The sequence below is a fragment of the Bombina bombina genome, chromosome 6, assembly GCF_027579735.1.
Source record: "Bombina bombina isolate aBomBom1 chromosome 6, aBomBom1.pri, whole genome shotgun sequence".
NCBI lineage: Eukaryota > Metazoa > Chordata > Amphibia > Anura > Bombinatoridae > Bombina > Bombina bombina.
Genome location: NC_069504.1, coordinates 499928232 through 499953816, shown reverse-complemented (window position 1 = coordinate 499953816; position 25585 = coordinate 499928232). Strand labels below are relative to the sequence as shown.

The window sequence follows — 25585 nt, the reverse complement described above, 5'->3', positions numbered from 1 at the left end:
TCTTTCTCATCATTTTTCTTGGCATTCTTTTAGAATACCGAGAATTTTACAATTTCTTCAGGATGGTTTGGATAAGGGTTTGTCCGCAAGTTCTTTGAAAGGACAAATCTCTGCTCTTTCTGTTCTTTTTCACAGAAAGATTGCTATTCTTCCTGATATTCATTGTTTTGTACAAGCTTTGGTTCGTATAAAACCTGTCATTAAGTCAATTTCTCCTCCTTGGAGTTTGAATTTGGTTCTGGGAGCTCTTCAAGCTCCTCCGTTTGAACCTATGCATTCATTGGACATTAAATTACTTTCTTGGAAAGTTTTGTTCCTTTGGCCATCTCTTCTGCTAGAAGAGTTTCTGAATTATCTGCTCTTTCGTGTGAGTCTCCTTTTCTGATTTTTCATCAGGATAAGGCGGTGTTGCGAACTTCTTTTGAATTTTTACCTAAAGTTGTGAATTCCAACAACATTAGTAGAGAAATTGTGGTTCCTTCATTATGTCCTAATCCTAAGAATTCTAAGGAGAAATCATTGCATTCTTTGGATGATGTTAGAGCTTTGAAATATTATGTTGAAGCTACGAAATCTTTCCGTAAGACTTCTAGTCTATTTGTTATCTTTTCTGGTTCTATGAAAGGCCAGAAAGCTTCTGCCATTTCTTTGGCATCTTGGTTGAAATCTTTAATTCATCTTGCCTATGTTGAGTCGGGTAAAACTCCGCCTCAAAGAATTACAGCTCATTCTACTAGGTCAGTATCTACTTCTTGGGCGTTTAGGAATGAAGCTTCGGTTGACCAGATCTGCAAAGCAGCAACTTGGTCTTCTTTGCATACTTTTACTAAATTCTACCATTTTGATGTATTTTCTTCTTCTGAAGCAGTTTTTGGTAGAAAAGTTCTTCAGGCAGCGGTTTCAGTTTGAATCTTCTGCTTATGTTTTTTGTTAAACTTTATTTTGGGTGTGGATTATTTTCAGCAGGAATTGGCTGTCTTTATTTTATCCCTCCCTCTCTAGTGACTCTTGTGTGGAAAGATCCACATCTTGGGTAGTCATTATCCCATACGTCACTAGCTCATGGACTCTTGTTAATTACATGAAAGAAAACATAATTTATGTAAGAACTTACCTGATAAATTCATTTCTTTCATATTAACAAGAGTCCATGAGGCCCACCCTTTTTTGTGGTGGTTATGATTTTTTTGTATAAAGCACAATTATTCCAATTCCTTATTTTATATGCTTCGCACTTTTTCTTATCACCCCACTTCTTGGCTATTCGTTAAACTGATTTGTGGGTGTGGTGAGGGGTGTATTTATAGGCATTTTAAGGTTTGGGAAACTTTGCCCCTCCTGGTAGGAATGTATATCCCAAACGTCACTAGCTCATGGACTCTTGTTAATATGAAAGAAATGAATTTATCAGGTAAGTTCTTACATAAATTATGTTTTTTGGGAGAAAGGTTCTTCAGGCAGTGGTTCCTTCCGTATAAAGAGCCTGCCTGTCCCTCCCGTCATCCGTGTACTTTAGCTTTGGTATTGGTATCCCATAAGTAATGGATGATCCGTGGACTGGATACACTTAACAAGAGAAAACATAATTTATGCTTACCTGATAAATTTATTTCTCTTGTAGTGTATCCAGTCCACGGCCCGCCCTGTCACTTTAAGGCAGGTAATTTTTCCATTAAACTACAGTCACCACTGCACCCTATGGTTTACCTTTCTCTGCATGTTTTCGGTCGAATGACTGGTAATGGCAGTTAGGGGAGGAGCTATATAGCAGCTCTGCTGGGTGAATCCTCTTGCACTTCCTGTTGGGGAGGAGTTAATATCCCATAAGTAATGGATGATCCGTGGACTGGATACACTACAAGAGAAATAAATTTATCAGGTAAGCATAAATTGTTTTTTTTAGCCTAATGTGTCTCAGGATGATAATGTTAAAATAATACCTCCGCTTTCTCCTGCTACATCCTAAGCCTCAAAGGTGTCACATGCATTGTCCTGTGGTTCCTCTATAACTCCTAGTGGAGTTTATTTAAAAGCAGAAATTGCTGCCCAGTTATCTTCAGCGGTATCTGCGGCATTAGCTGCCATTCCCAGATTACAGAGAAAATGCAAGAGGAAATCTAGAAATTCAGAAAGTAATGTGCCTGTCTTCAGTTCTGCTTCCCAAGTTGCCCTTTCTCATAAGTCTGATGAGGAAGATACATAGGGACTTTCTGAGGGTGAAATCTCAGATTCGGACAGTATTAATACTTCTTTTGAGATACTTTAGTTTCTTGGATGAACCTTCCACTTCAGAGGTTTTTCCTGTGCCGGACCGTGCTAGGGAGATTATCTCACAGGAATGGGAGAAACCAGGGGTGTCTTTTTTTTTTTTTTTCCCCTCTCCCATTTTTAAAAAAATGTTTCCTGTTGAGGACTCCATTAAAGACCCTTGGTATACTGTACCCAAAGTTGAAGGGGCCATTTCCATTCTGGCTTAGAGAACCACTGTTCCTATTGAGGATAGCTGCTCTTTTAAGGATCCGATGGACAAGAAGCTGGATGCTATTTTGAAAAAGATTTATGTTCATCAAGGTCTCCAATGGCAACCTGCATTGTGTATTGCCACCGTAAATAGTGCGGCATCTTATTGGTTCGATGCCTTGTCAGATTCTCTTCAAGTAGAGACTTCCTGGGATGAAATTCAAGATGGGGGTAAAGCTCTTCAAGTGAAGGTAAACTTTGGTGAATGAAAACCCGTTTTTTAAAAAATACTATTAAAAAAAGGGGCACTTAAATTCATTAAAGTTTACAAATCAGCCGTTTTGATTAAAAACTTACCTTTTTTCTTTTCACAGCTACAGCAGTTTACCCCTCCTGGAAATCCTCTCTTCACACGTCAGCAATGACTAATCCGGCTTCCTCAAATCACAGCATGGCCTAAAGCAATAACCACCCCGGGGGAAAAGCTGTGATTGGAGGAAGCAGGATTAGTCATTGCTGACGTGTGAAGAGAGGATTTCCAGGAGGGGGAAGCTGCTGTTTCTGTGAAAAGAAACAAAGGTAAGTTTTTAATCAAAACGACTGATTTGTAAACTTTGATAAATGAAAGTGCCCCTGTTTTTAATAGTTTTTTTAAAAAACGAGCTTTCATTCACCAAAGTTTACCTTCACTTTAAGTTGGCCAATTCCTTCATTGCAGATGCCATTTTACAGGTTGTTAGACTAGGAGCTAAAACGTCTAGTTTTGCTGTCCTAGCCCGCAGGGCGTTATGATTGAAGTCCTGGTCTGTGGATGTTTCCTCTAAAGTCAAGCTTCTGGCGATTCCTTATAAGGGCAAAACCTTGTTTGGACCCGGTTTGGCAGAAATTATCTCTCATATTACGGGTGGAAAAGGGTCTTTTTTTACCTCAAGATAAGAAGAATAGGCCTAAAGGACGTCAGTCATTTTTGTTCCTTTCGCAACTTCAGAGGAAAGCCATCCCCTTCTTCTTCCAAGCAGGAACAATCCAAGTCTTCTTGGAAACCCAATCAGTCTTGGTACAAGGGGAAACAATCAGACACCCTCAGCTGATTCAAAATCAGCATGAAGGGTTTGCCCCCGATCCAGGATCGGATTGGGTGGGAAGCAGACTTTCTCAGTTCTCTTAAGCCTGGATACGAGATGTCCCAGATCCCTGGACTGTGGACATAGTATCCCAGAGTTACAAATTGGAATTCAAGACTTTTCCTCTCAGAGGCATGTTCCATCTCTCAAGATTATCTGCAGACCAGATAAAGAGAGAGGCGCTCTTTAAATGTATACATCTTTCCTCCCTGGGAGTGATCGTTCCAGTGCAGGAACAGGGTCTCGGATTCTACTCCAACCTATTTGTGGTTCCCCCAAAAAAATGGAACTTTCCGTCCCATTCAAGACTTGAAGTGTCTAAACAAGTTTCTCAAAGTTCCATCCTTCAAGATGGAGACTATACGATCCATTCTTCCTTTAGTACAAGAGGGTCAGTTCATGACAACCACGGACCTAAAGGATGCATATCTTCATGTTCTTATTCACAGGAACCATTACAGATTCCTGAGATTTTCCTTTTGCTCCAATCCATTTGAGAGCTCTCCAGTTGTGCATACTCAGACAAGGAAATGGCGACCATGCGGAGAAAAGAGTTCGATCAGTCGTCAAGGGACTCTCTCCCGTGGTGGATTTTTCAGGAGCATCTGTCTCAGGGCACATGCTTTTGGAGACCTTCCTGGGTGATCATGACCACGGACTCCAGCCTGCGGGGCTGGGGAGCAGTCTGGAACTCGTTAAAAGCTCAGGGCCTTTGGACTCGGGAGGAGTCTGCTCTTCCCATCAACATTTTGGTGTTGAGGGTGATTTACAATGCTCTATTGGCTTGTCCTAAGTTGTCCTCAGCTTAGTTTATCAGGTTCTAGTCAGACAACATAACCTCTGTGGCTTACATCAATCACCAGGGAAAAACTCGGAGTTCCTTAGCCATGAAGGAGGCTACTCTGATTCTTCAGTGGGCCAGAGACCCACAATTGCTGTCTATCTGCCATCCACATTCCAGGAGTAGACCACCGGGAAGCGGATTTTCTGAGCAGACAGACCTTTCATCCCGGGTAGTGGGAACTCCATCCAGAAGTGTTTTCTAGCTTAGTCCTTTGATGGGTGGTGCCGGAGTTAGATCTGATGGCATCCGGTCTGAACGCCAAGCTTCCAAGGTACAGTTTAAGGTCAATAGATCTGCAGGCAGTTCTGATAGATGCTCTGGCGGTTCCCTGGGTTTTCAGGTTGGCATACCGGTTTCCTCCGTTTGCTCTCCTTCCACTAGTCATTGCTTATATCAAACAGGAGAGGGCGTTGGTGATTCTAATAGCCCCTGCGTGGGCTCGCAGGATCTGGTTTGCAGACCTAGTGGAGATGTCATCTCTCCCACCTTGGAGACTAAATTTGAGAAAGGACCTCCTGATTCAGGGTCTCTTCCTTCGTCCAAATCTTGTTTATCGGAAGCTGACTGCTTGGAGTTTGAACACTTAATTCTGTCTGAGCGTGGTTTCTTGTCATTGAGACCATGATTCAGACTCACAAGCCTGTTACTAGAAAGTTTTACCATAAGGTGGCGTAAATATCTTGGTGTGAATCCAAGGGCTACTCTTGAAGTAGAATTAGAATTTCTAGAATTTTATCTTTTCTTCAGGAAGGCCTGGAGAAGATATTGTCAGTAAGTACCCTGAAGGATCAGATTTCTGCTTTATCAGTTTTACTACATAAATGTTTGGCGGATGTGCCAGATGTGCAATCTTTTTGTGAGGCCTTGGTCAAAACCAGGCCTGTCTTTAAGCTCCTCCTTGGAGCCTTAACCTTGTTCTTAAAGTTTTACAGCTGGCTCCGTTTGAGCTGTTGCATTCCATAGACATTTAGGTTGTAATCTTGGAAGGTTTTGTTTCTTGTTGCTACCTCTTCTGCTCGAAGAGTCTCGGAACGCTCAGCTCTGCAGTGTGATTCCCCTTATCTAATTTTTCATGCCGATTAGGCGGTTCTTCGTATTAAGTTAGGTTTCCTTCCTAAGGTTGTTTCTAATAGAAATATCAATCAGGAAATTGTTGTTCCCTCTGTGTTCTAATCCTTCTTTTTCCAAAGAATGTTTGTTACACAATTTGGATGTTGTACGTGCTCTTAAATTCTACTTACAGACGACTAAGGATTTTCGCCAGTCCTCTGCCCTCTTTGTCTGTTTCTCTGGGAAACGTAAAGGTCAGAAAGCTACTGCTACTACTTTTTGGTAACTAAGTATAATTCGTTTGGCTCATGAGACTGCTGGACAGCATCCTCCTGGGGTAATTATCATTCCACAAGAGCCGTTTCCTCTTCTTTCAAAAATGAAGCTTCTGTGGAACAAATTTGCAAGGCTGCAACTTGGTCTTTTCTACATACTTTTTCCAAATTTTTCAAATTTGATATTTTTGCCTCGGCTGAAAGGTTCTTCAAGTAGTGGTGCCTTCTGTTTAGGACTGCCTGTCTTGTCTCTCCCTATTTATCCGTGTCCTCTAGCTCGGGTATTGGTTCCCAACAGTAATTACTCAAGCCGTGGACTCACCATATCTTAGGAAAGAAAAACAAAATTTATGCTTACCTGACAAATGTATTTCTTTCTGGATATGGTGAGTCCACGGCCCCACCCTTTATTTTAAGACCGTTGTTCTTTTGACTATAACCTCAGGCACCTCTACACCTTGTGTTACTCCTTTTCTCCAACATAGGTGTGTCCGGTCCACGGCGTCATCCTTACTTGTGGGATATTCTCTTCCCCAACAGGAAATGGCAAAGAGCCCAGCAAAGCTGGTCACATGATCCCTCCTAGGCTCCGCCTACCCCAGTCATTCTCTTTGCCGTTGTACAGGCAACATCTCCACGGAGATGGCTTAGAGTTTTTTAGTGTTTAACTGTAGTTTTTATTATTCAATCAAGAGTTTGTTATTTTAAAATAGTGCTGGTATGTACTATTTACTCTGAAACAGAAAAGAGATGAAGATTTCTGTTTGTAAGAGGAAAATGATTTTAGCAACCGTTACTAAAATCCATGGCTGTTCCACACAGGACTGTTGAGAGGAATTAACTTCAGTTGGGGGAACAGTGAGCAGTCTTTTGCTGCTTGAGGTATGACACATTCTAACAAGACGATGTAATGCTGGAAGCTGTCATTTTCCCTATGGGATCCGGTAAGCCATTTTTATTCAGACAATAAATAAGGGCTTATTAAGACTGTAGACATTTTTTGGGCTAAATCGATTCATATATTACACATATTTAGCCTTGAGGAATCATTTAATCTGGGTATTTTGGTAAAATAATATCTGCAGGCACTGTTTGAGAGGCATGACATGCAGTCGCATGTGTGAGGAGCTCTGATACATAGAAAAGACTTTCTGAAGGCGTCATTTTGTATCGTATTCCCCTTTGGGCTTGGTTGGGTCTCAGCAAAGCAGATACCAGGGACTGTAAAGGGGTTAAAGTTAAAAACGGCTCCGGTTCCGTTATTTTAAGGGTTAAAGCTTCCAAATTTGGTGTGCAATACTTTTAAGGCTTTAAGACACTGTGGTGAAATTTTGGTGAATTTTGAACAATTCCTTCATACTTTTTCGCAATTGCAGTAATAAAGTGTGTTCAGTTTAAAATTTAAAGTGACAGTAACGGTTTTATTTTAAAACGTTTTTTGTACTTTGTTATCAAGTTTATGCCTGTTTAACATGTCTGAACTACCAGATAGACTGTGTTCTGAATGTGGGGAAGCCAGGGTTCCTTCTCATTTAAATAAATGTGATTTATGTGACACTGAAAATGATGCCCAAGATGATTCCTCAAGTGAGGGGAGTAAGCATGGTACTGCATCATTCCCTCCTTCGTCTACACGAGTCTTGCCCACTCAGGAGGCCCCTAGTACATCTAGCGCGCCAATACTCCTTACTATGCAACAATTAACGGCTGTAATGGATAATTCTATCAAAAACATTTTAGCCAAAATGCCCACTTATCAGCGTAAGCGCGACTGCTCTGTTTTAGATACTGAAGAGCATGAGGACGCTGATGATAATGGTTCTGAAATGCCCCTACACCAGTCTGAGGGGGCCAGGGAGGTTTTGTCTGAGGGAGAAATTTCAGATTCAGGGAAAATTTCTCAACAAGCTGAACCCGATGTGATTACATTTAAATTTAAGTTGGAACATCTCTGCGCTCTGCTTAAGGAGGTATTATCCACTCTGGATGATTGTGAGAATTTGATCATCCCAGAGAAACTATGTAAAATGGACAAGTTCCTAGAGGTCCCGGGGCTCCCAGAAGCTTTTCCTATACCCAAGCGGGTGGCGGACATTGTAAATAAAGAATGGGAAAGGCCCGGTATACCTTTTGTCCCTCCCCCCATATTTAAAAAATTGTTTCCTATGGTCGACCCCAGAAAGGACTTATGGCAGACAGTCCCCAAGGTCGAGGGAGCGGTTTCTACTTTAAACAAACGCACCACTATACCCATAGAAGATAGTTGTGCTTTCAAAGATCCTATGGATAAAAAATTAGAAGGTTTGCTTAAAAAGATGTTTGTTCAGCAGGGTTACCTTCTACAACCAATTTCATGCATTGTCCCTGTCACTACAGCCGCGTGTTTCTGGTTCGATGAGCTAGTAAAGGCGATCGATAGTGATTCTCCTCCTTATGAGGAGATTATGGACAGAATCCGTGCTCTCAAATTGGCTAATTCTTTCACCCTAGACGCCACTTTGCAATTGGCTAGGTTAACGGCAAAGAATTCTGGGTTTGCTATTGTGGCGCGCAGAGCGCTTTGGTTGGAATCTTGGTCAGCTGATGCGTCTTCCAAGAACAAACTCCTTAACATTCCTTTCAAGGGGAAAACGCTGTTTGGCCCTGACTTGAAAGAGATTATCTCTGATATCACTGGGGGTAAGGGCCACGCCCTTCCTCAGGATAGGTCTTTCAAGGCCAAAAATAAACCTAATTTTCGTCCCTTTCGTAGAAACGGACCAGCCCCAAGTGCTACGTCCTCTAAGCAAGAGGGTAATACTTCTCAAGCCAAGCCAGCCTGGAGACCAATGCAAGGCGGGAACAAGGGAAAGCAGGCCAAGAAACCTGCCACTGCTACCAAGACAGCATGAAATGTTGGCCCCCGATCCGGGACCGGATCTGGTGGGGGGCAGACTCTCTCTCTTCGCTCAGGCTTGGGCAAGAGATGTTCTGGATCCTTGGGCACTAGAAATAGTCTCCCAAGGTTATCTTCTGGAATTCAAGGGGCTTCCCCCAAGGGGGAGGTTCCACAGGTCTCAATTGTCTTCAGACCACATAAAAAGACAGGCATTCTTACATTGTGTAGAAGACCTGTTAAAAATGGGAGTGATTCATCCTGTTCCATTAGGAGAACAAGGGATGGGGTTCTACTCCAATCTGTTCATAGTTCCCAAAAAAGAGGGAACGTTCAGACCAATCTTAGATCTCAAGATCTTAAACAAGTTTCTCAAGGTTCCATCGTTCAAAATGGAAACCATTCGAACAAATTCTTCCTTCCATCCAGGAAGGTCAATTCATGACCACGGTGGATTTAAAGGATGCTTATCTACATATTCCTATCCACAAGGAACATCATCGGTTCCTAAGGTTCGCATTCCTGGACAAGCATTACCAGTTCGTGGCGCTTCCTTTCGGATTAGCCACTGCTCCAAGGATTTTCACAAAGGTACTAGGGTCCCTTCTAGCGGTGCTAAGACCAAGGGGCATTGCAGTAGTACCTTACTTGGACGACATTCTGATTCAAGCGTCGTCCCTTCCTCAAGCAAAGGCTCACACGGACATAGTCCTGGCCTTTCTCAGATCTCACGGATGGAAAGTGAACGTGGAAAAGAGTTCTCTATCTCCGTCGACAAGGGTTCCCTTCTTGGGAACAATAATAGACTCCTTAGAAATGAGGATTTTTCTGACAGAGGACAGAAAAACAAAACTTCTAAACTCTTGTCGGACACTTCATTCCGTTCCTCTTCCTTCCATAGCGCAGTGCATGGAAGTAATAGGTTTGATGGTAGCGGCAATGGACATAGTTCCTTTTGCGCGCATTCATCTAAGACCATTACAACTGTGCATGCTCAGTCAGTGGAATGGGGACTATACAGACTTGTCTCCTAAGATACAAGTAAATCAGAGGACCAGAGACTCACTCCGTTGGTGGCTGTCCCTGGACAACCTGTCACAAGGGATGACCTTCCGCAGACCAGAGTGGGTCATTGTCACGACCGACGCCAGTCTGATGGGCTGGGGCGCGGTCTGGGGATCCCTGAAAGCTCAGGGTCTTTGGTTTCGGGAAGAATCTCTTCTACCGATAAATATTCTGGAACTGAGAGCGATATTCAATGCTCTCAAGGCTTGGCCTCAGCTAGCAAAGGCCAAGTTCATACGGTTTCAATCAGACAACATGACGACTGTTGCGTACATCAACCATCAGGGGGGAACAAGGAGTTCCCTGGCGATGGAAGAAGTGACCAAAATCATTCAATGGGCGGAGACTCACTCCTGCCACCTGTCTGCAATCCACATCCCAGGAGTGGAAAATTGGGAAGCGGATTTTCTGAGTCGTCAGACATTACATCCGGGGGAGTGGGAACTCCATCCGGAAATCTTTGCCCAAATTACTCAACTGTGGGGCATTCCAGACATGGATCTGATGGCCTCTCGTCAGAACTTCAAGGTTCCTTGCTACGGGTCCAGATCCAGGGATCCCAAGGCGACTCTAGTAGATGCACTAGTAGCACCTTGGACCTTCAAACTAGCTTATGTATTCCCGCCGTTTCCTCTCATCCCCAGGCTGGTAGCCAGGATCCATCAGGAGAGGGCGTCGGTGATCTTGATAGCTCCTGCGTGGCCACGCAGGACTTGGTATGCAGATCTGGTGAATATGTCATCGGCTCCACCATGGAAGCTACCTTTGAGACGAGACCTTCTTGTTCAAGGTCCGTTCGAACATCCGAATCTGGTCTCACTCCAGCTGACTGCTTGGAGATTGAACGCTTGATCTTATCAAAACGAGGGTTCTCAGATTCTGTTATTGATACGCTTGTTCAGGCCAGAAAGCCTGTAACTAGAAAAATTTACCACAAAATATGGAAAAAATATATCTGTTGGTGTGAATCTAAAGGATTCCCTTGGGACAAGGTAAAGATTCCTAAGATTCTATCCTTTCTTCAAGAAGGATTGGAGAAAGGATTATCTGCAAGTTCCTTGAAGGGACAGATTTCTGCCTTGTCTGTGTTACTCCACAAAAAGCTGGCAGCTGTGCCAGATGTTCAAGCCTTTGTTCAGGCTCTGGTTAGAATTAAGCCTGTTTACAAACCTTTGACTCCCCCTTGGAGTCTCAACTTAGTTCTTTCAGTTCTTCAGGGGGTTCCGTTTGAACCCTTACATTCCGTTGATATTAAGTTATTATCTTGGAAAGTTTTGTTTTTGGTTGCAATTTCTTCTGCCAGAAGAGTTTCAGAATTATCTGCTCTGCAGTGTTCTCCTCCTTATCTGGTGTTCCATGCAGATAAGGTGGTTTTACGTACTAAACCTGGTTTTCTTCCAAAAGTTGTTTCTAACAAAAACATTAACCAGGAGATAGTCGTGCCTTCTTTGTGTCCGAAACCAGTTTCGAAGAAGGAACGTTTGTTGCACAATTTGGATGTTGTTCGCGCTCTAAAATTCTATTTAGATGCTACAAAGGATTTTAGACAAACATCTTCCTTGTTTGTTGTTTATTCTGGTAAAAGGAGAGGTCAAAAAGCAACTTCTACCTCTCTCTCTTTTTGGATTAAAAGCATCATCAGATTGGCTTACGAGACTGCCGGACGGCAGCCTCCTGAAAGAATCACAGCTCATTCCACTAGGGCTGTGGCTTCCACATGGGCCTTCAAGAACGAGGCTTCTGTTGATCAGATATGTAGGGCAGCGACTTGGTCTTCACTGCACACTTTTACCAAATTTTACAAGTTTGATACTTTTGCTTCTTCTGAGGCTGTTTTTGGGAGAAAGGTTTTGCAAGCCGTGGTGCCTTCCATTTAGGTGACCTGATTTGCTCCCTCCCTTCATCCGTGTCCTAAAGCTTTGGTATTGGTTCCCACAAGTAAGGATGACGCCGTGGACCGGACACACCTATGTTGGAGAAAACAGAATTTATGTTTACCTGATAAATTACTTTCTCCAACGGTGTGTCCGGTCCACGGCCCGCCCTGGTTTTTTAATCAGGTCTGATAATTTATTTTCTTTAACTACAGTCACCACGGTATCATATGGTTTCTCCTATGCAAATATTCCTCCTTAACGTCGGTCGAATGACTGGGGTAGGCGGAGCCTAGGAGGGATCATGTGACCAGCTTTGCTGGGCTCTTTGCCATTTCCTGTTGGGGAAGAGAATATCCCACAAGTAAGGATGACGCCGTGGACCGGACACACCGTTGGAGAAAGTAATTTATCAGGTAAACATAAATTCTGTTTTTCTACATTTCCCTTCGGTCAAATGACTGGGGGTTGTGGGTAAGGGAGTGATACTTGGCAGTTTAACTGTGGTGCTCTTTGCCTCCTCCTGCTGGCCAGGAGTGATATTCCCAACAGTAATTACTCAAGCCGTTGACTCACAATATCTGGAAATAAAAAACCAACATTTTATACTTACCTGATAAATTTATTTAAGGTCTGCACAAATTTATATTTATTTAAATTTAGATATAAATAATTTCCTCTTGGCAACTTAATCTACATGTTTTTCTTCTCTCCAACCTATTTATTTAACCCAGGTACTCCAATCAGCCGAATCCCAATCATGGCCAAGCAGCTACTGGACTTATACATGCTCTATAAACTGGTGACCGAGAAAGGGGGACTAGTTGAGGTGATAAACAAGAAGATTTGGAGAGAGATCACAAAAGGCTTAAATTTGCCGACCTCCATTACCAGTGCAGCCTTCACACTTCGCACACAGTAAGTATCATAATTAAGCATGCGTCTCTCCTCCCATCCTGCTCCCTTTTATTTATCTAAGACATCCCTCTCTGAATTCATATCTGTGCACAAAACATGCGGCTGCTCCTGAATAGTTATAAGGTTATATACGCCCCTTTCAACCCTCACCAGATGCACACAGCAACTCTTGTCTAGTCCAATATATTTGTTTCTCAGTCAAGTGCATAATTCCATGCCCCCTTGCTCTTTAAACACAGTTTCATATACAGAGTTTGTCCCTTTTTCTCCTCATATTGAGTGTTCAGTGCACAAGTCACCCCCTTCTCTTGAAGCTTATTTATTTCTTTGTAAACATGATTATTTAACAGTAAACATTTGTGGGCCTCACATTAACAGATATAGACAAATAGGTACATGGCATGCCTTGTGTGTTTTGTTTTATTTTTAAGTTTTCCCTCATAGCTAGAATTTAGGATTATGGTCCTTTTCTCATATTGCTTACATCTACTGGTCCTGATTGTGTTTAGACCCATTTTATTATTTCTGGCTACTGCAGTAAGATGATATGAGTGTAGTTATTCACCCATACTCAATCTTTTTCTCCATCTTCTACCAATGCACTATATAAGCGCATTTAGTTTTAAAATGCATCTCATTGTTCTGCTTATAAGTGCTCCCCTACTTCCGTTTGTTCACTAGTACTTTGGCGCCACTCCCTCTCATTAGCCATGTGCTGCAGCATTCAGCGATTTTTTTCCACGGACAGATTTATTTGTGTAATAGTTAAATACACAAATATCTGTGCAGATCCAGATGTGTGTTGCATTAGGCAAATAAATCCTTCAACAACATTAACTGAATGCCCCTGCCTGCTGCCATATTCAGCATTTGTTTAATAAACTAATGCCAAATAATAAAATTGCCTACCTCTCAGTATTAGGCAGCAGAAGTACATGTTTTCTGTGTTGTCTTACACTGCTACATTTCAAACAGTTTGATACATATGGTGCACTTTACCATTCTGTGATCTGTCACTATAGACCCCTCTAATGCTACTTCACTCCCATACAAAAGTGAAAATAGCTTTTGGCCCTCCCTTGGATAAGTAGTAAGTGTGGCCTCTTCCCTGAATTCACAGCAAAATGGCCACCACCTGTCTTATACCAGAGTAGTGTACTGCAGTAAACCTTTCTTTTACAAGTCAATTTTTTTGTGCTTAAATGGCATTGGTTACTATAAGAGAAACAGGAAATATATATAGTGAGCAAGTTGGCATCTGTTTATCCTTTGCACATATGTGCGACACTGTATGCTCTAATACTTACCGTGCCTAATACAGTTAAGTGGATCACAACAAAGCTGTTACTGTTAGCCCAAAGTAAAGCTACCTAGGTCGCTTGTCTGATGTAAACCATGGGTATGCATGTTGGATTGTAGCAAATAAACATGTAAGGACAATTTTCCCTTATTGACTCTTGATTCTTTCTGTTCTTTCTCATCAGCATGGACTACTTTAGTGATCAGCGCTTGCAATAATCTTGTACTATATGTATTCATTTGTTCTCAAACCTCTCACCTTGTCTCCTGTGGCCTTTGCCCAACAAATCTATAATATATATGTTTCTTTTTTGCAGGTATATGAAGTATCTTTATCTGTATGAATGTGAAAAGAAGTCACTTAGTTCTCCAGCTGAATTGCAAGCTGCCATTGATGGGAATCGACGAGAGGGCAGACGCCCAAGCTATGGCTCTTCATCCTTTAGTTACTCTCCAACCCCAGTAGGACCCCAGAACTTGCTGGGAGCCCCCAAACTTCCTATGCCCTTGTTGGGGGTACACCCAAGTACCCGAATATCCCCTATAACCACAATGAAGAAAGGTCTGTTGAAGAAAATCTTGACAACCATTTGTTTTTGGCTAGGAATTCCAATTGTTCTTGCATTTCCTTTCCTTGAAACTAAATCAAAGAATGTTTGCATTATTGTTACATTTGTTTGAGCTTCTGAAAGTGTTTGAGTGATAAAAAGTAAACACCTGAGAACAAACTGAGTTAGAATAGCCAGACCGTCTTCTGCCCATTGCATTAACTAATAGTTATTCTTTTTCCTAAAATGTATACTAAATTAAGCTGATTTTATGCTGGTATGAGAATTGGCCTTTTGTAGTAAGTACTTTATCATTTGTACTCAGACATACTTATTTTGTAACTTTTATAATTGAATGATAGTCTGTCCTTGCTGGTTTTTGCTTTTATCTCATTGTATATTCTATCTTAACCATCTGTAAACTGTTTTCCTGAAACTCCTTTTGCTGCTTACATGTTGATTACACAGATATTTTTACACATATAGCTGTGTTTTCTAATACAAATTAATAATTGGAAATTAGAAGTTAGCAATTAAAGGGACAGTAAAGTAAAAATTAAACTTTCATGATTCGGATAGAGCGTGTCATTTTGAACAAACTTTCCAATTTACTTCTGTTGAAATTTGCTTTGTTCTCTTGGTATCTTTTATTGAAGAGTAAAACTAGGTTGGCACATAAGAGCTCAGGAGTGTGCATGTGTCTTTAGCATTCTATGGCAGCAGTGTTTTGCAACATTGTTTAGCAAAGCTACAAATGTTGTAAAACACTGCTGCCATTGAATGCTAAAGACATGTGCACACTCCTGAGCTCTTATGTGGCAACCTAGTTTTACTCTTCAATAAAAGATAAGAGAACAAAGCAAATTTAATAACATAAGTAAATTGGGAAGTTGTTTAAAATTTCATGCTCTATTAGAACTTTGAAAGATTAATTTTTACTTTACTGTCCCTTTAATGTTTTGTCATGTTGTACCACCTTGCAGTTTATGCAAGAAATGATTAAGAATAAAATATCCAACCATATAGTTATAATCTACAAAATTCTGATTAGAGCGCAGTAACATTTTCAATGTGTGTATACTCTTGCCTGGTCCAAACAACTCCCCCCTATAAAAATCTATAGGTAATCCAGACTACGTATATCTTACATAAAATGTCACCTTTTTTTCAACCACACCTTAAATTTATTAATTAACTCCCAAATATATAGTTACCTAGAGTATCAAGGAACTGTGTGACCCAACACCAACAACATAACAAAATATGGTTATCTCATCTTCATGGATCCAAAACATCTTATGTTAGTGGTGCCCCCTCCCCCCTTTAAATATATATTCATACTTCTTAAGTTCTTCCAGACACCTCAAATTTGTTTAATTATGTGAGATATTTTCCAGGTTTTTTTTTTTTCTTTTACACTTAGCGGTTTGCAGAACAGGTCCAAGATCCAGGAAAACAAGTCTGGATAAAAACAAAAATAGTTTTTTTTAGTTAGTTTGTGTTGGTGCACTTGCTAGGGATACAAATTTGTTTCTCGAGATATAATTATATGTGGTGAACCAGCATCATTTTTAATTGGGTGTTAAAGTCAAAATTAGGTCTGAAAGAGCTACAGATAAATGTTTGAACGTTTTTAATGCTGTTTATATAGATATTAAAGGGACATTCTAATTTTTAAAAAAAATGCTTAAAAAGATATACTTCCTTTATTACCCATTCACCTGTTTTGCATAACCAACAGTTATATTAATATACTTTCCTTCTTAATATGAGGAGAGTCCACGGCTTCATTCCTTACTTGTGGGAATTCAGAACCTGGCCACCAGGGGAGGCAAAGACACCCCACCTAAAGGCTTAAATACCTCCCCCACTTCCCTCATATCCCAGTCATTCTTTGCCTTTCGTTACAGGAGGTTGGCAGAGAAGTGTCAGAAGATTCGGAGTAGTTCCTTATGGAGGGTATTTACCCTTCAGAATGGGACTGAAGTTTTAAGTAGTCTTGTCAGCCTCTCAGTGAGAGCATTGACGAAAGTTAGGGTCTGGAGATGCAGGGAGAGTCTTTTTCAAGATACGACGAGTCCACGGATTTCATCCTTACTTGTGGGATATTCACCACCTGGTCAGCAGGAGGAGGCAAAGAGCACCACAGCATAGCTGTATAAATAGCTCCTCCCTTCCCTCCCAACCCAGTCATTCTCTTTGCCTGTGTTAGTAAGATAGGAGATGGCAAAGTGAGGTTTTAGTAAAGATTCTTCAATCAAGTGTTTATTATTTTTAGAGTAGTGCCTCTGAGTACTACTTTGTGCTGGGGTGTAGCCTAGACCAGATCAGTCTCTTCAGTAAAAAGAGAAGCATTTAATGGCTTTAAAGCAATAGGAACTGGTGGGACATAATTCTCACTGCGCCTCCTATACATGTTTGCTGCCCTAATACCGATAGCCTGAGCACTTTTAACTCAGCCTGATCTTTGTCCACAGTGCTATGGGAGGGAGAGAGCCTCTGAAAACCTGCTGGACTGCCACGCTGTCGCACAGCTTTCGAGGTAAGTGCTGACTTTTTATTCTGGGTGGATCTCAGAGAAATGGAGCACTTATGTGGTCAGGACTCCTACATGTAAACGGAGGGACAGCACATCCTTAGCGGGGGCTAAAATTCCAGCAGTTAACGTTCCTGGACAGTCACATATGCAGGGGCTAAATAATAGAGTCCGCATGAGAACAGGGCTCTTACTGTAATGGGACAAGTCACCTCTCCTAGTAGGAGCAGTATATGGCATAATTTTCTGCTGACACGGAAGTTAATGTCAGTTTGTTCCTATAACGTCCAGGAGCTGGTTCCGTTAATGTTAATGTTAAGTGGTGATGCTATAACATTTATTGTATTGGCATGGTATGTGGGTCACTTCGGTTTATGTTGCAAACTTGAGCCTGATTGCCCCCAATCTGTATCTTACACAGTTTCACTAGCTCCCGGTGGCCTATCTATATTAATGGCGACCGGGAGATTGTTTGTTTCTCCAACATAGGTGTGTCCGGTCCACGGCGTCATCCTTACTTGTGGGATATTCTCTTCCCCAACAGGAAATGGCAAAGAGCCCAGCAAAGCTGGTCACATGATCCCTCCTAGGCTCCGCCTACCCCAGTCATTCTCTTTGCCGTTGTACAGGCAACATCTCCACGGAGATGGCTTAGAGTTTTTTAGTGTTTAACTGTAGTTTTTATTATTCAATCAAGAGTTTGTTATTTTAAAATAGTGCTGGTATGTACTATTTACTCAGAAACAGAAAAGAGATGAAGATTTCTGTTTGTATGAGGAAAATGATTTTAGCACCGTAACTAAAATCCATGGCTGTTCCACACAGGACTGTTGAGAGCAATTAACTTCAGTTGGGGGAACAGTGTGCAGTCTCTTGCTGCTTGAGGTATGACACATTCTAACAAGACGATGTAATGCTGGAAGCTGTCATTTTTCCCTATGGGATCCGGTAAGCCATGTTTATTACGATGGTAAATAAGGGCTTCATAAGGGCTTATTAATGATTGTAGACTTTTCTGGGCTAAATCGATTCATTTTTAAAACATATTTAGCCTTGAGGAATCATTTTATCTGGGTATATTGATATTATAATATCGGCAGGCACTGTATTAGACACCTTATTTCTCTGGGGCTTTCCCAAAGCATAAGCAGAGCCTCATTTTCGCGCCGGTGTGGCGCACTTGTTTTTGAGAGGCATGGCATGCAGTCGCATGTGAGAGGAGCTCTGATACTTAGAAAAGGCTTTCTGAAGGCGTCATTTGGTATCGTATTCCCCTTTGGGTTTGGTTGGGTCTCAGCAAAGCAGATACCAGGGACTGTAAAGGGGTTAAAGTGTTAAAACGGCTCCGGTTCCGTTATTTTTAGAGTTAAAGCTTCCAAATTTGGTGTGCAATACTTTTAAGGCTTTAAGACACTGTGGTGAAAATTTGGTGAATTTTGTACAATTCCTTCATGTTTTTTCGCAATTGCAGTAATAAAGTGTGTTCAGTTTAAAATTTAAAGTGACAGTAACGGTTTTATTTTAAAACGTTTTTTGTACTTTATTATCAAGTTTATGCCTGTTTAACATGTCTGAACTACCAGATAGACTGTGTTCTGAATGTGGGGAAGCCAGAATTCCTGTTCATTTAAATAAATGTGATTTATGTGATAATGACAATGATGCCCAAGATGATTCCTCAAGTGAGGGGAGTAAGCATGGTACTGCATCATTCCCTCCTTCGTCTACACGAGTCTTGCCCACTCAGGAGGCCCCTAGTACATCTAGCGCGCCAATACTCCTTACTATGCAACAATTAACGGCTGTAATGGATAATTCTGTCAAAAACATTTTAGCCAAAATGAACCCTTGTCAGCGTAATCGTGGCTGCTCTGTTTTAGTTACTGAAGAGCATGACGACGCTGATATTAATATCTCTGAAGGGCCCCTAACCCAATCTGAGGGGGCCAGGGAGGTTTTGTCTGAGGGAGAAATTACTGATTCAGGGAACATTTCTCAACAGGCTGAACCTGATGTAATTGCATTTAAATTTAAGTTGGAACATCTCCGCATTCTGCTTAAGGAGGTATTATCCACTCTGGATGATTGTGAAAAGTTGGTCATCCCAGAGAAACTATGTAAAATGGACAAGTTCCTAGAGGTGCCGGAGCTCCCAGAAGCTTTTCCTATACCCAAGCGGGTGGCGGACATTGTTAATAAAGAATGGGAAAGGCCCGGTATTCCTTTCGTCCCTCCCCCCATATTTAAAAAATTGTTTCCTATGGTCGACCCCAGAAAGGACTTATGGCAGACAGTCCCCAAGGTCGAGGGAGCGGTTTCTACTTTAAACAAACGCACCACTATACCCATAGAGGATAGTTGTGCTTTCAAAGATCCTATGGATAAAAAATTAGAAGGTTTGCTTAAAAAGATGTTTGTTCAGCAGGGTTACCTTCTACAACCAATTTCATGCATTGTCCCTGTCACTACAGCCGCATGTTTCTGGTTTGATGAGCTGATAAAGGCGCTCGATAGTGATTCTCCTCCTTATGAGGAGATTATGGACAGAATCAATGCTCTCAAATTGGCTAATTCTTTCACCCTAGACGCCACTTTGCAATTGGCTAGGTTAGCGGCTAAGAATTCTGGGTTTGCTATTGTGGCGCGCAGAGCGCTTTGGTTGAAATCTTGGTCGGCTGATGCGTCTTCCAAGAACAAGCTACTAAACATTCCTTTCAAGGGGAAAACGCTGTTTGGCCCTGACTTGAAAGAGATTATCTCGGATATCACTGGGGGTAAGGGCCACGCCCTTCCTCAGGATCGGCCTTTCAAGGCGAAAAATAGACCTAATTTTCGTCCCTTTCGTAAAAACGGACCAGCCCAAAGTGCTACGTCCTCTAAGCAAGAGGGTAATACTTCTCAAGCCAAGCCAGCTTGGAGACCAATGCAAGGCTGGAACAAGGGAAAGCAGGCCAAGAAGCCTGCCACTGCTACCAAGACAGCATGAAATATCGGCCCCCGATCCGGGACCGGATCTGGTGGGGGGCAGACTCTCTCTCTTCGCTCAGGCTTGGGCAAGAGATGTTCTGGATCCTTGGGCGCTAGAAATAGTCTCCCAGGGTTATCTCCTGGAATTCAAGGGACTTCCCCCAAGGGGGAGGTTCCACAGGTCTCAGTTGTCTTCAGACCACATAAAAAGACAGGCGTTCTTACATTGTGTAGAAGACCTGTTAAAAATGGGAGTGATTCATCCTGTTCCAATAAGAGAACAAGGGATGGGGTTCTACTCCAATCTGTTCATAGTTCCCAAAAAAGAGGGAACGTTCAGACCAATCTTAGATCTCAAGATCTTAAACAAGTTTCTCAAGGTTCCATCTTTCAAGATGGAAACCATTCGAACTATTCTTCCTTCCATCCAGGAGGGTCAATTCATGACCACGGTGGATTTAAAGGATGCGTATCTACATATTCCTATCCACAAGGAACATCATCGGTTCCTAAGGTTTGCATTCCTGGACAAACATTACCAGTTCGTGGCGCTTCCTTTCGGATTAGCCACTGCTCCAAGGATTTTCACAAAGGTACTAGGGTCCCTTCTAGCGGTGCTAAGACCAAGGGGCATTGCAGTAGTACCTTACCTGGACGACATTCTGATTCAAGCGTCGTCCCTTCCTCAAGCAAAGGCTCACACGGACATTGTCCTGGCCTTTCTCAGATCTCACGGTTGGAAAGTGAACGTGGAAAAGAGTTCTCTATCCCCTTCAACAAGGGTTCCCTTCTTGGGAACAATTATAGACTCCTTAGAAATGAGGATCTTTCTAACAGAGGCCAGAAAAACAAAACTTCTAGACTCTTGTCGGATACTTCATTCCGTTCCTCTTCCTTCCATAGCTCAGTGCATGGAAGTGATCGGGTTGATGGTAGCGGCGATGGACATAGTTCCTTTTGCGCGCATTCATCTAAGACCATTACAACTGTGCATGCTCAGTCAGTGGAATGGGGACTATACAGACTTGTCTCCGAAGATACAAGTAAATCAGAGGACCAGAGACTCACTCCGTTGGTGGCTGTCCCTGGACAATCTGTCTCAAGGGATGACGTTCCGCAGACCAGAGTGGGTCATTGTCACGACCGACGCCAGTCTGATGGGCTGGGGCGCGGTCTGGGGATCCCTGAAAGCTCAGGGTCTTTGGTCTCGGGAAGAATCTCTTCTACCGATAAATATTCTGGAACTGAGAGCGATATTCAATGCTCTCAAGGCCTGGCCTCGGCTAGCGAGGACCAAGTTCATACGGTTTCAATCAGACAACATGACAACTGTTGCGTACATCAACCATCAGGGGGGAACAAGGAGTTCCCTAGCGATGGAAGAAGTGACCAAAATCATTCTATGGGCGGAGTCTCACTCCTGCCACCTGTCTGCTATCCACATCCCAGGAGTGGAAAATTGGGAAGCGGATTTTCTGAGTCGTCAGACATTGCATCCGGGGGAGTGGGAACTCCATCCGGAAATCTTTGCCCAAGTCACTCACCTGTGGGGCATTCCAGACATGGATCTGATGGCCTCTCGTCAGAACTTCAAAGTTCCTTGCTACGGGGCCAGATCCAGGGATCCCAAGGCGGCTCTAGTGGATGCACTAGTAGCACCTTGGACCTTCAAACTAGCTTATGTGTTCCCGCCATTTCCTCTCATCCCCAGGCTGGTAGCCAGGATCAATCAGGAGAGGGCGTCGGTGATCTTGATAGCTCCTGCGTGGCCACGCAGGACTTGGTATGCAGATCTGGTGAATATGTCATCGGCTCCACCTTGGAAGCTACCTTTGAGACGAGACCTTCTTGTTCAGGGTCCGTTCGAACATCCGAATCTGGTTTCACTCCAGCTGACTGCTTGGAGATTGAACGCTTGATTTTATCGAAGCGAGGATTCTCAGATTCTGTTATCAATACTCTTGTTCAGGCCAGAAAGCCTGTAACTAGAAAGATTTACCACAAAATTTGGAAAAAATATATCTGTTGGTGTGAATCTAAAGGATTCCCTTGGGACAAGGTTAAGATTCCTAGGATTCTATCCTTCCTTCAAGAAGGATTGGAAAAAGGATTATCTGCAAGTTCCCTGAAGGGACAGATTTCTGCCTCGTCGGTATTACTTCACAAAAAGCTGGCAGCTGTGCCAGATGTTCAAGCCTTTGTTCAGGCTCTGGTTAGAATCAAGCCTGTTTACAAACCTTTGACTCCTCCTTGGAGTCTCAATTTAGTTCTTTCAGTTCTTCAGGGGGTTCCGTTTGAACCCTTACATTCCGTTGATATTAAGTTATTATCTTGGAAAGTTTTGTTTTTAGTTGCGATTTCTTCTGCTAGAAGAGTCTCAGAACTATCTGCTCTGCAGTGTTCTCCTCCTTATCTGGTGTTCCATGCAGATAAGGTGGTTTTACGTACTAAACCTGGTTTTCTTCCAAAAGTTGTTTCTAACAAAAACATTAACCAGGAGATTATCGTACCTTCTCTGTGTCCGAAACCAGTTTCAAAGAAGGAACGTTTGTTGCACAATTTGGATGTTGTTCGCGCTCTAAAATTCTATTTAGATGCTACAAAGGATTTTAGACAAACATCTTCCTTGTTTGTTGTTTATTCAGGTAAAAGGAGAGGTCAAAAAGCAACTTCTACCTCTCTCTCTTTTTGGATTAAAAGCATCATCAGATTGGCTTACGAGACTGCCGGACGGCAGCCTCCCGAAAGAATCACAGCTCATTCCACTAGGGCTGTGGCTTCCACATGGGCCTTCAAGAACGAGGCTTCTGTTGATCAGATAAGTAGGGCAGCGACTTGGTCTTCACTGCACACTTTTACCAAATTTTACAAGTTTGATACTTTTGCTTCTTCTGAGGCTATTTTTGGGAGAAAGGTTTTGCAAGCCGTGGTGCCTTCCATTTAGGTGACCTGATTTGCTCCCTCCCTTCATCCGTGTCCTAAAGCTTTGGTATTGGTTCCCACAAGTAAGGATGACGCCGTGGACCGGACACACCTATGTTGGAGAAAACAGAATTTATGTTTACCTGATAAATTTCTTTCTCCAACGGTGTGTCCGGTCCACGGCCCGCCCTGGTTTTTTAATCAGGTCTGATAATTTATTTTCTTTAACTACAGTCACCACGGTACCATATGGTTTCTCCTATGCAAATATTCCTCCTTAACGTCGGTCGAATGACTGGGGTAGGCGGAGCCTAGGAGGGATCATGTGACCAGCTTTGCTGGGCTCTTTGCCATTTCCTGTTGGGGAAGAGAATATCCCACAAGTAAGGATGACGCCGTGGACCGGACACACCGTTGGAGAAAGAAATTTATCAGGTAAACATAAATTCTGTTTTTACACAAGTGCTGGAAGTTGCTGAGTATTCATGCCCACGATGGGCGGAGTTGTTAGTTTGCGCCGCTTTCGGGCGCTTCCTCTGTCCCCAGGGCATATTCAGGCAAATGCCGGGAGTTGAAGAGTCTTCACGCCCATGATGGGCGAAGTTGCTAAGCGTGCCACTTTCGGGCGCTTTCTCTGTCTCTAGGCAAGTAACGGGAGTTGGAGCGTCTTAACGCCCACAAGGGGCGGAGCTCTGTGACGCCTGTTTGGATACCGGGGACAGAGCCTCTCACACAGTCCAGTGTGGTTATCCCTTGTGGGTTTAACACGCTGTGAGAGTGCAGTTGGACTGCTTTTATATGTCTCGTTTCTCAGTGTGTATTGCACAGAGGGAAATAAGGAGTTAATAGGCATTCCTATATGAGCCTTAGGATATTTGCAAGGTTTGCTATAGCATCCGGCTGCGTGCACACCTGTGCGAGAGCACATTGATTCGATATAAAGGGCATCCAGACCGAATCTTGTAGGGGGCACATATGCCTGCAAACCAGATTAAATGAGGTGTTCTTACATTGTGAGTGAGCCCTCTATTCTTTGGGATTCATGTGTCCCGTTCCTTCACAGGGACAGGTACTGTATCAGGTCTGTTTGTAGTCCCCAAGATGGGAACTTTCAGACCTATCTTAGACTTCAAGAGTCTAAACAAGTTTCTCAGATTTCCATCTTTCAGGATGATATCTATTCAGAGCTTTCTTCCATTGCTCCAGAAGGGCCAATTTATGACAGTGGATCTAAAGGATGCATATCTTCATGTTCCTATTCAGAAAGATCATCACAAGTTCCTGAGGGATAGTAAACTGAGGTTTGACTTTCTGGACCAACATTTTCAGTTCGTGGCTCTCGCTTTTGGTCTGGCCACGGCACCCAGAGTTTTCACTGCGGTCCTGGGGACTCTTCTAGCGGTTTAAGTTCGCGGGGCATTGCGGTGGCGCCTTACCTAGACGATCTTCTACTCCCAGGCGTCGTCGTCTTCTCAACTGACAAAGTCACATACTGACATTGTGCTATCCTCCCTGAGAACTCATGGGTGGAAGGTAAATCTAGAGAGGAGTCTATCAATTCCACACACAGGGGTGCCCTTCCTGGGAACTCTCCTCGACTCTCTATCCATGTGAATTTTTCTGACTGGGGTCAGAAAGTAGAGGATTATGAATACATGTCGAGCTCTTCGGTCCGATCCTCGGCCGTCAGTGGCTCAGTGCATGGAGGTTGTCGGATTGTAGGTGGCGGCAACGTATATTATAACGTTCGTTTTCATTTCAGGCCTCTGCTGCTAAGCAATGCTCAGGCAGAGGAATGGTGATTAGTCAAATTTGTCCCCTCTCATATCCATAGCTCAGTGGGATTCTTTTCTAGGGTGGTTGTGGATGGAACATCTATCCCAGGGGACGTGCTCGCAGGCCCTCAGGGGAGATGGTGACAACGGTTGCCAGTCTATTCGAATGGGCAACAGTCCGGAACTTCTTCGAGCTTAGGGAGTAGGAACTCCAGCGAGTCTCTTTCCATAAACATTCTAGAGGTCAGAGCGATATTTAATGCGCTTCGGACCTGGCCTCAGTTGGACTTGGCCACTTTCATCAGACTCCAGTCGGATGACATAACGACAGTGGCTTTCATCCGTCGTCAGGGAGTAACTAGGAGTTCCTTGGCGATGAACGTTGTAGTTCAGTGTGCGGAGAATCTCTCCTGCCATCTGTCGGCGTTCTATCTTCCGGGGATAGTGAACTGAGAGACAGAATTTCTGAGCAGGCTGACCTTTCATCCGGGGGAGTGGAAACTCCACCCAGAAATATTTTTTAGGGGTCGGCCGGAGTTGGTCCTTAGGGCGTCTTGTCAGGATGCCAAGCTTCCGAGTTGCGGGTCCAGATCTAGGGACCCTCAAGCCGAGCCGAGAGATGCTTGGGCGGTTCCTTGGTCATTCAGCCTAGCTTATGTTTTTCCCCGTTACGTTCTGCTCCGGGTTATTGTTCGAGCCACGCAGGAGAGCGCGTCAGTGATCCTCATTGTTCTTGCGTGTAGTAGTCTGATAGCTTAGCTGTCTAGCAAGCGGTAGGTTTGCAGTTTGCAACCAGCTGCAGCTATCTGCGCCTTGAAGGTGTGCTGGCAAGCTGTTTAATGACCTAGCAGGCTTTGGTGGGCTGACTAGGTGGACTTGTCATTCTGACATCTTGGAAACTTCCATTGAGGAAGGACCTTCTCATTTGGGGTTCCTTCTTTCGTCCAAATCTTTTTCTTTGCAGCTGACTGCTTGGTGATTGGACGCTTACTTTATTTTCAGGCACGTCGGCCTGTTACTAGGTAATTGTACCCTAAGATATGGTGTAAATAT

The 25585-nt window shown here is 43.1% G+C and overlaps 1 protein-coding gene across 1 annotated transcript in view; it reads left to right on the top strand.

Moving 5' to 3' along the window:
* The window catches only part of ARID3B (AT-rich interaction domain 3B), a 288514-nt gene that overhangs the window by 179825 nt on the left and 83104 nt on the right, over window positions 1-25585 (top strand). Inside the window, exons 8-9 of the mRNA XM_053717369.1 lie at window positions 12302-12485; window positions 14102-14346. Coding sequence (XP_053573344.1) covers window positions 12302-12485; window positions 14102-14346 — 429 coding nt within the window. The remainder of the gene's footprint in view (window positions 1-12301; window positions 12486-14101; window positions 14347-25585) is intronic.